Here is a 16,023-nt window from a genome sequence, read left to right as displayed (position 1 = left end):
CTCACTGTAGAAAAGCAGATAAGGGTACATATCAAATCCTCCATCCTCTCCATCTCTTTGCATATCACTGGCTCTGGCAACCCATACCCCCACAGAGTCTTACATGAGCTGTGTGGGTTACCCCAGCCTGTGAAGGTGCAATGGAGTCTATTGGGGAAAGAGGCATTGGCAGCTGGTAGCCAGACAGGATGGATATCTCCTTGTGACCCCTCTTTCACATAGTTATGATGGGTGAAGACCTTGCCTACTGTCATGACCACTGTGTCAGGGTTATAGGTGCTGAGCTGATGGGCCCCAGCTTCACTTCATAATCCTCCAACCTATGCTCCCTGAGAAGAGGGCAAATGAAGGAGAGCTGGGATGGAGGAGTCCTTCATCCCTTGCACTGCTTCCCTCCATTTCTGAATCCCAGCAGCACCCTCTGTCCTTTCCCTTTCCCCCAAACCTCCCCACGTCCCCAGCTCTGTGCCTCTCTAGGCTTCTCTCTCCCAACCTTTGGTCTAACCTTGGGAAGCAGTGGGCAGCGGTCAGCACCCACTGTTTGGATACAAGAGAGCCACCGCATACATGGATGCCATTGTAGGTTATGCTGACCTGCCAAGGCCACTGGCCAGGGGAAGCATTGGTACCGCCCACAATTCGTGCCTGAGGGGCCACACCACAGGAAACTTCTGCAAGAGGACAAAGGGGGGAAGGGACTGCTTAGGGACTTCTGTGTCCCTAAATTAGAGAATGGACTCCTTTCCTAACCATCTAGCCACCTCTCTTTTAACTCTGCCCAATATCACTCTTAATAACCCTTCCTCTCCTGATCCTGTATTTTTCCTTTCCTACCTATCTATTCTCCTCTCCCCTTCCTCTTTTCCTACCTTTCTGATACACTTCCCTTCATATCTCCTATATTGTACCACCTCTCTTTTCTTCCCTTCCTTTTTTCTGTGTCCTCTTTTATTTCCCTCTTCCTCCTCTCTCCTCCACCTTCACTTCCAAAGACCTTTCCCCCATTTCTTTTTCTCCTCCCCTTCCCCTTTTTGCCCCACCTTTCCCTTCAGCTCTCTTTCCCCAGCTTCTCACCTTCTTTCCCATCGGCCCCTGAAAGCAAGAGAGAAGAAAATGAGCAGAGTGGGAAAGGGGGAGGTGACCATAGTTGGGATCTGGGATGTTGGGATAGGATGAAAAGTAGAAAGATTAAGGGATTGGGAGAAGGGCTAGGTCAGCCGTGATTAGGAGGGGAGGTGAGAAGAGTGGAGGAATAGCGAACTAGTAAACTACGGGGTTGGGAAATGGGGGAAGGGGAACACGGGCCACCTACAGTCGCGCTGATCTCCACCTGCTGCCTTTATTCACCCCTTCCCAGCAATAGCAGATTCAACAAACTTAGCAGGGTCACCAACCCCAGGCCCATCTTGCTCCTCCTGGCCCAAGTCTGGGAAGCGCCTGCCATTCCCCAGACCCGAAAGGTCTGTTCCGGGGGGCAGGTTCGACTGTCCTTTGTAAGACGACCTCCACTTAGCTACCCGATCTAAAAGCAAGGGGCTGAGCGGCTGGGCAGGCTCTCAGGGAGGGGTCTGGAATGGCTGAGCTGGTAACCGGTGTCACCTGTCCCCGCCCTGCCCGCCTCTACCTGCCACTGTACAACCTTTTCTACGGCTTCCTCAGTGGCCAGCTTAGCCCAATGGGGACTTAGCTTCCCTGAGCAGTACCGCCTACTTCCACTGTGCTCCGCCTCCCTTCCCATACCTGAAGGAAGTTTGGGACTGGGGTCTGTGCTCTTTTCTAACAAAGTGACCTTTATCCCATGAGTCACTAAATCTTATCCCTACCGGATCAGGAAAAATGCTTATTCTCTCAAAACTAGTGCCAAGGAAACTCCTCTGTAAGGTAGATGCACACTATTTAAACATCACTTGTATCCAGACTTGGGGGGTTGGGGAGGAAGGGGATCTCTTTCAATTGGAGAATCCAGGAAAAGGTGGACAGAACTGCTCTTAGAAGAATTTAAGCCTTTACCCGCTGTGGTTAGTCAAAGCTTTGATTTTGATTATGAGGATTAATATCAGAGCCCATCTACTTCCACTCCCAGGAGAACCAATTAGAAACACCAAACAAAAGAATGGGCAGAAAAAAGTTATCAAACTGTGCATACCATTTGATCCAGCAGTGCTACTTCTGGGCTTATACCCCTAAGAGATACTAAAGAAGGGAAAGGGACCTGTATGTGCCAAAATGTTTGTGGCAGACCTGTTTGTAGTGGCTAGAAACTGGAAAAATGAATGGATGCCCATTAATTGGAGAATGGTTGGGTAAATTGTGGTAAATGAATATTATGGAATATTATTGTTCTGTTAGAAATGACCAGCAACACAGAGAGGCTTAGGAAGACTTACATAAACTTATGCTAAGTGAAATGAGCAGAACCAGGAGATCTATACACTTCAACAACAATACTGTATGAGGTTGTATTCTGATGGAAGTGGATTTCTTCAACAAAGAGAAGATCTAATTCAGTTCTAATTAATCAATGCTGGACAGAAGCAGCTATATCCAAAGTTAGAAATGAATGCAAACTGTTTGCATTTCTGTTTTTCTTCCCAGGTTATTTGTCTTCTGAATACAATTCTTCCTGTGCAACAAGAGAACTGTTCAGTTCTGCACACATATTGTATCTAGGATATACTGTGACATATTTAACATGTATAGAACTGCTTGCCATTTGGGGGAGGGGAAAAGTCAGAACAGAAGTGAGTGCAAGGGATTTTGTAAAAAATTATCCAGGCATGGGTTGTCAATAAAAAGTTATAATTTTTCTTTTAAAAAGGGCAGACTTAAGTGTTTTCCAGGTAATTATTTCAAGATGGTATATCTCTTGCCTACCAAGATGGGGTAGAAGTGCAATTTTCCCTCTTTGACAGATTTTAGAGTCATCAGAAGTAGCTAATTTTGTTCAAGGGTAGAGATGGATCTACTTTGATCATCTGATGGGAAATCAACCTGGTTGAGACACATACTGAATGCTGCATATGACAAACACTCAGCTGACCTTGGGCACACCCTGCCCATTGAAGGCAGAAATGAATGGCAGTTGCCATGTTTATTAGCTACAAATTTCTCTTCTAGCTCTGGTCTTTGACTCAAACTTGTGGCACTTGTAGTGTGTTGAGGGTGAGGGTTGAGCAGTTCTGTAGTCAACACCCTAGGGCCTCAGAAAAAACTATCCTTGGGCTCCCCTCCACTGGGACTGCACAAGTGGGCTTTCCCCCTCCGTTTGTGATTGCTCCTTTAAGCTAGGACCATGCTTTATGTAGAGTTTAAGTAAGACCTCTCATCTAAAACCAGTGGGTTGTTGGCCCCGGTGACAGGCTTTTTCTCTTCCCCTGAACCCAATTCCCAATGTTCCTTTGATAATTTCCCCAACTCTCCCCACAGGCATCAGGCATGAAGAACCTCCTGGTCATGTTAGCACTGTGTTTATTGAACATATTCATTCCACCCCCAGGATTCTTTGGCTGAAATTATCACCACTCGGAATGCAAGTCCAATTAGACACCAGTTTGTCATCATCATCGTCACCCTTCTTGAAGCTTTCCAGGTTCCCAGCATGGAACTGGTTTGGGAGCATTCCAGAGGCAGCCATTTGAGACTTGATTTAAATAGAGAAAGAGGGATATTTCATCCTCTCCCCCTGTTGCAGTAGAACAGTTCAGGCTCTGATTGTAGATCTGTTCCAAGGTCTGGAGTCACTGGCTGAATTACACAAAGGGTGCATCGCACACAGTCTGCGAGATCCAAAAGTGTTGGGTCTTCACTGGAGCAAATAGTTCTTGGCTTCCTCTTATTGAAATTCCGATCAGCATCCAGGAGTCAGGTCCTCGTTGACACATGAGAGATGAGCCTGAGTCAACCTGCATGAAAGAATAAGAAAGGCTTAGCTTCCAGGACTTCTGGAGGTTGGATGAGGATAGGCAAGTTGACAAGAGGGTTTACATTCCCCACCCAAACCCCCACCCCATGATGTCCCTTCATTACAGCTTCCCAATCCCAGTTTCCCTCCCCCCATCACTTGACCATTACAGACTATTCATACCTCATATTTGTCTAGTCTTTTGCCGCCATATGCCACACAGAAGGTTCCCAGAGGTAGGGTGGGGTCGTTGAGGTAGGGGCATTCTTCTGGGGTCAAAATGGAGACCTGTACCACCATGGGGACTTGGGAATAGAATGGAGACCCATCAGATACAAAAGGACAATGTCTCATATGAAGCCATCAATCCCCAAAGCTCCATCCCTCCATTACAATCTATTGCTATATAGAGGACTTAGACTCAAAAAATTCCTATTTTAGGACCCTAGGATCCCTTTGCTCACCTCGATTTACAGAATCTTTCCAGCTTAGCACCCAACAGGGCACATCTTCTGAAATTGGCCCAGAATTGAGACAGATTGGCAGAGCAGAAGCTGACATATCTACCCTGGTCTCTAGCTCCAGCAGGACTAGGGGTGATCCCATGGTGTAATGAATGCTGCTGACTGGCCTTGATACCTGGCCTGGAGTACCAAAACGTGTTCTACCCAGTTTAACCTGTAGACGGGACGCTATGGAGCCATGCCTGTGGAAGAGGACAGTTATATTTGTTTAAATTATTTAGAGAAATGGACTAGTCTCTACTTCCCCCACTGCCACCCCCAAAAGAAACCTACCTGGCCACACAATGAGTGTCTGTTAGGACCCAACCAGGGCTCACTAGAGTGGCCATGCAAGCTTCATCTCTGGCACTGTGCACCTCTGCCACCCAGGGCCATGGGTTACTATCTTTGTATGACTGAATGCCACAAGCTTGAAAAGGAAGATGCACAGGCAGGCATTAGTCACAGTTTAAGGATTCATTTCTATGGCCCCACAGTCCCTTCCTTCCCGGTGACAAGGCTGAAACTCACCAGTGAACATTTGAAATCCTACTCAAACGCATCCCTCAACCCAAACCTCCCTGTTCCCTTCCTGCCCAAAGAGCTGGACGTGAAACCAAGAGTCTCCTCACCTCCCAGCGTGGTTTTGGAGGGACAGAATACAAAAGTCCTCACAACCTTAAAGTGCCAGTTGAGCTGATCCTCCAAGTAGGAGGTATGGGCTGTACTTTTGATCCAATAGCTTCCAAGTTGTAGAGGGGAGAAGACCCGAGGCCGAAGACAATCTTCTGGAGGCTTTGAAATACCTGCCAGAAACCAGGATCCCGATTCTTCGCACAGGAGGCCCCAGCGGCTTCCCATCTGAGAAATGAGAAGGTTTATTAGATAGAAATATGGACGGGGCCCCAGATGCCCCAGTCAGGCAGCAGATTATCAGAACACTTCATTACCCAACAGCCATTTTTCTCCTCTTCATGGTACTCAGCACACAGGATGCTAGGATTCTCCAAGGGGTCGGGTACCACTTCCACCTTCGAGCCACGGACGCAATAACACCACCAGTTAGATGTCATTTCAGCTTCCAACAGGGACGGGGAAGCCAGGGGTGGCTCTGGGGAGACAACAAAGTGGAAAGCCGCAGGACTTGCCTAGCTAGGAAGCTTTTTCAGGTGGATGTGCAGAGGGGAATTGTAGACTCACCTCCCCGGCCCCATTGGATCAGACGGCACTGGCTACTGGGCAAAAAGTAGTGATGCAGACGGGGTAAACACACGGCCCTTGTATCCTCAGTAAAAGACACTGGTACTGCTAGCTCCAAGAGGGCCAGGTCATACTCATAATCCTGCGTGAAGTTGACATTTAACTGTACACTGAGGATAGGTATCCTTTGTGCCTTGGGTGGAAGCATCACGTGCCAACTACTGATGTCTTTTAGGCTGTAGGTTGGGGAGGAAATGTAGTAAGAATCAACTGTCCATTAAGTTATTCATGACCTGTAAGGCCCTCCCCCCATTCTTCCTTCTGGAAGACAATCTCACAGCAATTATTACTTACCCCAGAAAGCAGCTGCCTGGTGCGAGAACCCATTTCTCTGCTACCAACACCCCATGGCAGGGTGTAGATGCTGGAGTAATTATTACAGCTTTCCAGGGCCAGTCACCAGGTCTGGGAGCAATGCCACATTCTGGTCAAGAAAGTTAGCATTTAGACTGGCTTAATTCCCATTGCCCAGCCCAGAAATCAGCCTACTCCAATCTCCTTTACCTGGCAAGGCAATAGTACAATTGTCAGAGTCTTCTACCAAAGGTGCTGGGATAGGTTGAGGTTGCTCAGGGAAAACTGCGCCTTCCACTCGATCTCTGATCCAGTCTTCAAAGGCTGCCACATTTGCAAAGACCCCTGGCCGGTTCCTCCTTGCACAGCCATGGCCAAAGCTGGTGATTCCAGCCAGGAACCACTGGCCTTGTTCCTCACAGACAAGTGGGCCTCCAGAGTCCCCCTGTGGAAAGTAGATAACGTCCAAGTGCTCAGAGTCGACACCACTGGCCTGGATGAACTATGCTGGAGGAGGAACATCCTTAGTGGAAAGGCATAAGGGGCAACCTTTATGTGGTCAACACTTGAAATTCCTACTAGGGAAGTAGCAGAATGTGCTTAAATCATTTGGGGAAGGGCAGAGAGGGAAAGGATGCAAGAGGGAATATTTTTTGCCAATTTGAAAATACTAAGTATATGTGGTACTTGTAACTACACCTTCTTCTCAATCCTGACTTTCTACACCACCCTTCCCCTCCTCTGACCCAGAACAGCAATGTCATTGCATGCACAGGAGACATGACTTAGATTTTTCTTGTGCAGCAAGACAACTGTATAAATATGTATACATATATTGTATTCAACATATACTTTAACATATTTAACATGGCTACCTGCCATCTAGGGGAGGGGGTGAAGGGAAGGAGAGGAAAAGTTGGAACAAAAGTTTTTGCAAGGGTCAATGTTGAAAAATTATCTCTGCATATGTTTTGTCAATAAAAAGGTATAATAAAAAAAGATTAAAAAAGAAAAAAAAAAGAAAATACTAAGTATATCTGGAAAATCAAATTGGGAAGCCACTAGCAGACGCAATAGGTACAGTACCAGTTGGGGTAGGAGCAAACGTTTTAGTAACTACTATTAACAGGATAATGGCAGCTGGATGAAGCAGAGGATAGGTTCCCATTTTACCTGGCAGGTATCGCTTTTCCCTTCCTTGTAGCCAGCACAGAGCATAGTAGGTAACAATTTCACAGTAACATTAAAGGGACCATTGGAGTTGAAGAGACATTGACATTCTTTGGGTCCAATGATCTTTTGTTCCAGTTGCTGGAGTATCAAGCCTGACAGGAACGATTGTGGTACTGTGGGCAAGAGCAAAGTCATCATCCACTGTTTATCCCTATAATCACTGCTTAAAATACCAGTAACTGTCAGGAACTGGCTTATTGGACTGTATCCCAAATACAGAGTGCAGTTGGAATTGTTTAATATGGTAGAGCTGTGGAAAGGGAATCAAACTTATATAGCTAAAATCCGAGGATCAAAGACATATCCAGAATCTAAGACACTGAAAAACTTTTTTCTAACCCCTTGGAGACTCACCTGACTCTTGGACATCTCCCCAACCTGTGGCCCAGCAGGAAGCTCCATGAGGGAAACTGTGATTGGCTCGGGGCAAACAAATGGGCCGCACGTACTCTGTGAAGTTGACAGGCTCAGCAAGATGCAATAAAGCAATGTCATTTCCATGTTCAACTCCGGAGTAATTTTCATGAAGCAGAATATCTGACACATTCACTATCTGATGCATGCCATCTGATGCCTCTGGGTTTAGCATTAAAGACAGTTGAGAGTGCACACCCACAGCAACAGTATATTCCTCTGGTGGAATGAGAGAGAAATTTCTGGGAAAAGGAGAATTAGAAAAGTCAAATGTGGTACATTGTAATCGAGAATTTGCTAGTAATTATGGTGAGAAGGGGAAAAGTTGCAAATACATTTTTTAAGATTAACAAAACAATTATTGAAAAGAACCTTAAAGTTTGATAATTTCTAATTATTCAGAATTATAGGATTAAATGCTCAGCTAATATCTAGGGAGGCTTAAATCTCATCAGCCTTAACTGGAAAGATCTATATGGACCAAGATATGGATCCACTGGGGAGCATTTTGATTGCCATGAAAAATTTTGAGTGGGTCCATTCTCCAAGATTATATAAAGTGGGAGTAAGTGTAGACAAATACAGAAATGTATAGATTTTATACTTACTCTGGTAATACGAAACAATGAGCTGCAGAGACAACCCAGGACTCGGAGATGAGGGAGCCACCACATATTTGATGCCCAAAGCTGTTGACACTTACGTGCCAAGGCCACTTTGCAACAGGTGCATCAGAGCCGCCCACAATGCGGTCCTGGCGAAGAGGTCGACCACATTCTGAAAATGAGAACAGTCTGTGAGACTGAATGAGAACTGGTACCCATTTCACCCACAACAATCATCCCCATACAGTCAGTTGCAAAGTCAAGCCAATGAATCCGCAAAGCCAGAGGCTGGTTTGTCTCCTTTGCATCTTTTATTTACCTAGTTCTCGGATTTCTTCTTGGAGAGGTGCAGAAGTGAAGGCTGGGGGGAAAAAAAATCACATTCCTATTGCCGTTTTTCAAAAACAGGATTTTGGCTCATGAAGGAGAACCTGGCTTGAATGCACCTCCCACTTTAAACTGCATCTTTCTGAAAAGAAATCTTACCTGTATATTGTGTCTTTCCTGGGATGGAGTAGAAGGCTGTGAAGACACACAACAAAATAAGGTTAAATTTAATCTTTCCCACTAAATTACCTGCCTTTATGCATTGATCCTCCAACTGAAGATCAAATACTTTTTTCTGCAGAAGAGAGTAATAGGTGGTCTTAGTAGCTATTATGTGTTTCTGCTTTTGCAGAAGCATTCTGAACATGAGCAGCCCATTTACTTCCTAATGCCCAAAGGCTATTCTTTGGGATCTGTGTCATTTGCCAGTGAAGACCATCTCTAATGGTAATAACTACTACGCCCTGCCCCCCAACTAAACCAAAGCCAGTAGTTACCAAGTAGCAGAAGGAGCACAGCTGGATACATAGTGTTGCTGAGTCTGGGGACACCAGAGCTCTGAAATATTGGTGAAGGACCTCTCCCTTTAATACTCTGGAGTCATTAGCTGGAGCAGTTCTGACTGACCTTTACAACTGCCCCACCCTCTAGGTCTTTAGCCCATCCCAGGGAGTTAGAGGTTGGGGGGGGTTAGGGAAGTAAGTGGGGAGTTTGAATGCCCCACCTTAAAGCCGGACCTTTCTCACAGAGGATGGGTGGGAAGAATGGAACAATAGGACCTAGTCCATAAGGTTACCTGAACTAGAAAGCTGATCACCTGCTTTCTGTAGAGGGGGGAAGGGGGGAAAGCAGTGAAATGAAGCCAGAAGGACAGATGAGAACAAGATCCCCCAAAGATTTCCTACAAGAAAGCAGAAAGTTCCCAAGTTATGGGAACTCTTGGAATTGGGAGATGAAATCCTAGATTTTTTTGTGAATGTGAAGGGGGAAGATTACTCCCTGCTTGGTACCCCTGGGATTTGGGGTGCAGAGGAGGAGGGGGCTGGTCACTGATGTGACTCGCCACTGCTTTGGGTGGAGTTGGGTGGTCTGATGCATTGTGGGGTTGGGGTTTTTCCCCCTCATTCTGTTCTAGTTACCCATGCTGCCCATCAGCCCCAGAAAGAAAAGCTTAGGGAATCTGATGCAGTCTTGAACAATATGATTACAGATTCCATGGCCCAGAGCAGCCTGGCAGGATGCTTGTACTATGGAAAGGGAGAAGGTTCCACTGAGGTCCAAGGCTCTTTTTTCCACTCCAACTCATCAAATAACATGGGCAGCCAGCAATCCATTCCCCCTCTGTGCCTCATATCTCTGAGCTTATTTTCTTTATCAATTACTGGCTTGGAATCCTAGTATGTCAGAACTGGAAGTAACCTTGGGAATTGCCTAGTTCAACCTCTGTCATTTTGCCTAGAAGGAAATGGAGGTTCATAGAGGGCCTCCTATGACTTGAAGGCTAAGCTCTCTCATTTTCAGCTGCACGTAGCAAGCATAGTTCAGTTCTTTTGTCAGAATGTCCAACAAAAAAAACACTGAAAGAAATGAGCAAAAATCAGGGCAAGAGAGTCCCCGTGAGATGGATTGTGGGAGTACAGAAATAGAAAATACAATGTGATATGGGGGTACAGGGGTTGCAGGGGGCGGGGGAGGAGGGTAAGGTGTAGAACTGCTTCCCTATATCATATCTCCTATTTAGAGCTCTTGGAAGAAGTCTTTCTTTTCTCAGGTTTTTCACTGAGTCACGTATCTAATCAGGCCCACTGATTATCACCAATGGATTACCCTTTTTTTTTTTTTTTTTTGATAGTTTTAAACACAGGATGCAGCTATATTACATTAAAATCTGTAAAATTACATTACAATTTAGCCTATTTTTAAAGCCCAAAACTAAAGAAATACTTTGTAGAGAACAAGATCCCACCTAATTAGACATTTTTTAAAAGGTTGAATTTCATTATCCCATCCTAGATTTTGAGTCTACACAAATCCCAACATTGAAAGTAGCAATCATAATATTCTTCTTTGGTTGATACCAAATTTGGGTTTGCCACATATGGTGCTTGTCCTTGTCCTGGGAGATAGGTTGGAGACATTCAGATCCAGTTATAAATGATGTGGGAATACAAATTTCCATTTTAAAGGAGTCTATTCCTAACTGATTTGTCTTTGTGATTTTTTTTTTTGGTGGTGGTGGGGGGGAGAACTATATTTCTTTTCTGTAAAGAGGAAAAAGACAAAAATTTGTATACAATTAATATCAAGGCAGAAAGGAAAACAAATAATGCAATAACAAAAACCAATAGAAAAATCAATGTACCAATGTACAATGGAAGTTTTGATTCTGCTTCCCCTATTCATTGATTAATAGCACTTTTAGAAGGAAATCTGTTCTTATATAAATGTGTAATAGGTAGATAGTTGAATAGAGGCCTAGATGTAGAATCCAAGGATCTAAAATCGTGGCTCTCTCTGCTCCTCAATACCTGTGTGACCTTGACTATATCACAATCTCTCTGTGCTTCTGTTTTAATGGATTACCCTTAAGAGAGTCAGAATATACTGCAAACTCCCTGAATTCTCTTAGCTCAGCATGGTCCCAAACTTCCCAACCTCGTTTCCCTACTGCAGACATATTCCACTATAGGCAAACCTACATAAGTCTTATCTCAAAAGAGATTAAGCCTCCCCTAGAGTCATTACTATGGCTTCTTGGTGGACCCACAAGTATTTGTCTACTGGCTTTTGACCTTAGGGGAATTTTCACAGAGAAGCCTGGTGAGCCAAAAGGATGAGAGAAGGGGGAGAAGGGAGCAGGAATGTTACTTAGGTGCTTAATATTGGCTAGCATCCACATTGGTTGGGACCCCTTCTTGCTTGCCAGGCCATGTGGGTGGGTAGAAGCAGAGGATCATGGAGATGATCAGCATAGGATTAGACTGAGATACTAAGAGCTATGAGCCAAGGACAAGCAGAGGAAAGATTCAGATATTGAAAGTGAAGTATGATGGCCAGCTACAGGAACAACTGAGAGCAGGAAAAACCTGCTGATTGGGAGGGGGGGGAGATTCCAATGCAATACATGAACTTTTAGTCCACAGTGTCTTCCTTCCTAAGATGGGAAATCTTCACATTACTGTTTCCTTTTCATTCCAATCTGAGGAATGGAAGAGAACTGTTTTGTTCCCTCTTGGTGATAACCAAAGTAGTTGGCAATGGACAAATATATAACCTAAATTTGTCCCCAAATGTTAGGAATAATGCAGAGAGGAGGGAAGCCTAATCCAAAGAGGAGAGAGTTTTTCCCCTAGATTGACCTAGGCAGAAACAGCTGGTTAGAAAAAAAAAAAAAAAAACTTTTGCTATGGTGCTACATTTGCTATAGTTATATTTTTTTTCTTATTCTATGGAACACAGAATGGGTTGTCTCCTTCAAGGTCTCCTTTCCCTCCTCCCCTTCCTGTTACCAAAAAAAAAAAAAAAAACAAACCAAAAACCAAAAACCAAAAACCAAAAAACCCATCCCAAAACAGCACAAAACTATGTGGAGGAGTTTTAATAGTTCCTAAAAAGGCATCCCCATCTTATTCTAATTAGGTAGTACTAAGGGAATTAACAAAAGTTAATCCAATAACTGATTATTACTGCTTATTATTATAACAAACACCAATTAACTGATAAAGTACAGCTTTCTTTTTCCAACTGTAATTAGTTATGCTAAAGGTCTTTGTAACATTAAGTATCCTTTATCTTTTCTGGAAAAAGATGTGATGACCTATTTGCACTGACACCCAAATGCTTTTTGTAAGCTTGCCTGTGAACCCTCCCTGTTATAATGGGATCTGGAGAAGTGAGTCCCTCAGGCCCCCCCAAAATGACATTTTATATATATTATTTTATAGCTGTAGATATGTAAACATCTCTCTTCTCCTCTCTATAAATGTAATATGTGAAATTGTGGGATACATGTCCATCCTTTGATGATTTATCTGTACAGTGGCTAGCCAGGATCTTAAAACTTCTCACAACATTTTCCTCTGATGCAAATCAAGACAACTCTGAGATACCACTACACACCTGTCTGATTGGCTATAATGACAGGGAAAGATAATGCAGAATGTTAGAGAGGATGTGGGAAAATAGGGACACTGATACATTGTTGGTGGAATTGTGAACACATCCAGCCACTCTGGAGAGCAATTTGGAACTATGCTCAAAAAGGTATCAAACTGTGCATACCCTTTGATCCAGCAGTGTTACTCCTGGGCTTATATCCCAAAGAGATTTTAAAGAAGGGAAAGGGACCTGTATGTGCAAGAATGTTTGTGGCAGCCCTCTGGGTAGTGGCCAGAAACTGGAAACTGAGTAGATGCCCATCAATTGGAGAATGGCTGAAAAATTGTGGTATTGAATATTATGGAATATTATTGTTCTGCAAGAAATGCCCAGCAGGATGATTTCAGGAAGGCCTGGAGAGACTTACATGAACTGATGCTAAGTGAAATGAGCAGGACCAGGAGATCATTATATATTTCAACAGTACTGTATGATAATCAATACTGATGGACGTGGCCATCTTCAATAATGAGATGAACCAAATCAGTTCTAATAGAGTAGTAATGAATTAAAGCAGCTACACCCAGGGAAAGAACTTTGGGAGATGACTATGAACCACTACATAGAATTCCCAATCCCTCTATTTTTGTCCGCCTGCATTTTTGATTTCCTTCACAGGCTAATTGTACACTATTTCAAAGTCTGATTCTTTTTGTACAGCAAAATAACAGTTTGGACATGTGTACATATATTGTATTTAACTTATACTTTACCATATTTAACATGTATTGGTCAACCTGCCATCTGGGGGAGAGGGTGCGGGGAAGGAAGGGAAAAGGTGGAACAAAAGGTTTTGCAACTGTCAATGCTGAAAAATTACCCATTCATAATCTTCTAAATAAAAAGCTATAATGAAAAATATGTTTATTGAATGTAAACAAAAAAAAAACCCAACTTTTTCCTCTGTGTGTGTGTGTGTGTGTGTGTGTGTGTGTGTGTATGAAGAACATTAAATCCTAGGTAATTTGTTTTTGAAACTGGAGAGACAGAGAAACTTATAAAGAAAATCCTCAGAGTCTCCAAGCGGTATCTCAAAATTTTCAGTGTAAGCACTGAAGTTCTTGTAATGTTTTTTGACACTGAGGTTTCTTGGCTAACACAACTAACTGAGCACACACATGCCTACTTGTGACCCTTATTTCTCAGGTCCTTTCCCTCTCAACATCTCTCCCCAACCCAACTTTTAAATTAGCTATATAACAATTTTTAAAAATTAGAGCCAGATAGAGGAAGGAGAAATCCTTTCACTTTACAAAAGGATTTGATCTCCTCTAAGTTTCCTTGAAATAGGTAGATTACCCTAATATATTTTAAATACATCTGTATACATTTTACTTACATAATATTTTTTCCTCAATATTTAATTTTTTCCAAATACATGTATAGATAGTTTTCAAAATTCATTTTTGTAAGACTTTGTTTTCCAAATTTTTCTCTCTTCTTCCCTTTACCTCCCTCCTCCCCAAGACAGCAAGCAACCTGATAGAGGGTAAACATGTACAATCCTTTTAAACATATTTCCATATTTTTCATGTTGTGACAAAAATCAGGACTAAAGGGAAAAAAAAACACAAGAAAGAAAAAAACAAATTATATATTTTTAACAATGTCTTAGGACATCTTCTAGGAAGCTTCCCTCAATGCCCCATCACTGCTCTCTCTCTACCCTAAAAACTTTTTCTTTCTTTTTCTCCCCTTTTCTTTTTTCTTTTCCTCTCCTTCATTGTCCTTCCTTCTCCTGACTAGTCTACTCTTTTCACTCATCTACTCTGCCAAGCTAACCCTCATTATATTTTGGTTTTCCTTCACATAGTACAGAATATACCAAAAGTCTTAGCACACTTTTAAGCAATTAAATTTTTGTAGACATAATATAGTAGATTCCAAATTATGCTATATAGGTATTGCATAGTGATTTGCATGTTGTCATGCCAATTAGAATGTGAGCTCTTATCCTTTTCATCCCCCAGATTCTGTGTTTTAATGGATATAGATAAAAAACAAATGCTTTTGACTTATGGTCTTATACAGCTGTTATTTGATGGTCTAAGTACTAAAAACTAAGCCTAATCCTGACTATCATGATTGACTATATTTGTGAAGTCCTACCCAAGTCATTTAACCTCTCATACTTCATTTTCTCCATTTTAAAATTGGAATATTACTCAAGTAGCTGAGGTGTGATAAGAGGCAAAGTAATGAGAGACACCTTACATCAATAGAACATAACTAAATTTTCATATAATACCTAAGATTCTGTAGGTATGAGTTACTTCTAAGAACCTCTCCACAAAGTAGGATTCTACAATCCCCAGAATTAACCTTCAAATATCCCTTTGGGCAAAGGCCCTCCATTCAGTGGTTAACCAATAGATGCTACCTTTCTTTTGGACATCTGGTCAACTACCACTAAATGTCAGTTTTATCAAGAATTTTTTTAAAGGCCCTCCGTCACTGGTTAACGATAGATGGTACCATTTTTTTTTTTCCTTTGGAAAATGACTTATATTACTTAGTCAACTACGACTAAATGGCAGTTTTTATCAGGAATGTTTTTTAAGAGAAAGTCTATTACTTGGTAAAGATTTTAGAGGGCGAGAAGATTCTAAAATGACAATCCCTTATCTTTAAGCAGACAGTATTTTCTGTGATCCTTTAGGAAAAAGGATTCTCATGTTTTTCCTTCTTTATAAAATTTTTTTAATACCTTTGTATTTTCAAAATACATGCAAAGATAATTGTCAACATCCACCCTTGCAAAACCTGTTGTTCCAGATGTTTCTCCTTCCTTTCCCTTTCCCTCCTTTCCCCCCTTCCCTAGACAGCAAGTAATCCAATATGAGTTAAAGATATACAATTCTAAACATATTTACATATTTATCATGCTGCACAACAAAAATCAATTCAAAAAAAGGGAAAAAATGAAAAAACACAAAGCAAACATATAATAAAAAAAGGTGAAAATATTACTATCCACATTCACTCCCCAATGTTCTCTTTCTAGATGCAGATGGTTCATTTCATCCCAAGTGTATTGGAATTGACCTGAATCACCTCATTGTTGAAAAGAACCACATCTATCAGAGTTGATCATCACATAGTCTTGTTGCTGTGTAAAATGTTCTCTGGGTACTACCCACTTTATTTAGCATTAGTTCATGTAAGTCTCTCTAGGCCTTTCTGAAATCCTGATATGGTTTTTCAGTAATTATTTTTAACATTTTTTGCAATAAGCTTATTTATTCTAGGCACTCAACGGGGTAGAGGAGTCTCCAGAAGTTTGTACTGTCACATTAGCTGAGTCTTTTCTCATACTAGCAGCTCTGCC

At 42.4% G+C, this 16,023-nt stretch overlaps 2 protein-coding genes across 2 annotated transcripts; both read right to left on the bottom strand.

Annotated features, from left to right (window-relative positions):
• Nucleotides 1-14: 14 nt before the first annotated feature.
• On the bottom strand, nt 15-3,634 carry LOC127545081 (prostasin-like; the record flags this gene model as incomplete). Its single annotated transcript, XM_051972124.1, is given in 6 exon segments — nt 15-298; nt 301-329; nt 506-671; nt 1,075-1,208; nt 1,348-1,522; nt 3,520-3,634. Coding segments are annotated over 6 exon segments (903 nt in total), but the record flags the coding sequence as incomplete, so codon positions are not given.
• On the bottom strand, nt 3,452-8,429 carry LOC127545072 (polyserase-2-like). Its single transcript, XM_051972112.1, has 13 exons — nt 8,426-8,429; nt 8,214-8,382; nt 7,546-7,847; nt 7,132-7,304; nt 6,169-6,403; nt 5,959-6,088; nt 5,605-5,840; nt 5,355-5,515; nt 5,037-5,265; nt 4,699-4,834; nt 4,366-4,607; nt 4,085-4,206; nt 3,452-3,902 (listed from the first exon to the last, which is right to left on the bottom strand). Exons 1-13 carry the CDS (start codon nt 8,427-8,429, stop codon nt 3,750-3,752), a joined length of 2,292 nt encoding a protein of 763 aa, XP_051828072.1. The 3' UTR covers nt 3,452-3,749.
• Nucleotides 8,430-16,023: the final 7,594 nt, after the last annotated feature.

This window comes from Antechinus flavipes, chromosome 1 (genome assembly GCF_016432865.1).
Source record: "Antechinus flavipes isolate AdamAnt ecotype Samford, QLD, Australia chromosome 1, AdamAnt_v2, whole genome shotgun sequence".
Lineage (NCBI taxonomy): Eukaryota > Metazoa > Chordata > Mammalia > Dasyuromorphia > Dasyuridae > Antechinus > Antechinus flavipes.
This window is presented reverse-complemented; position numbering and strand designations above follow the sequence as displayed.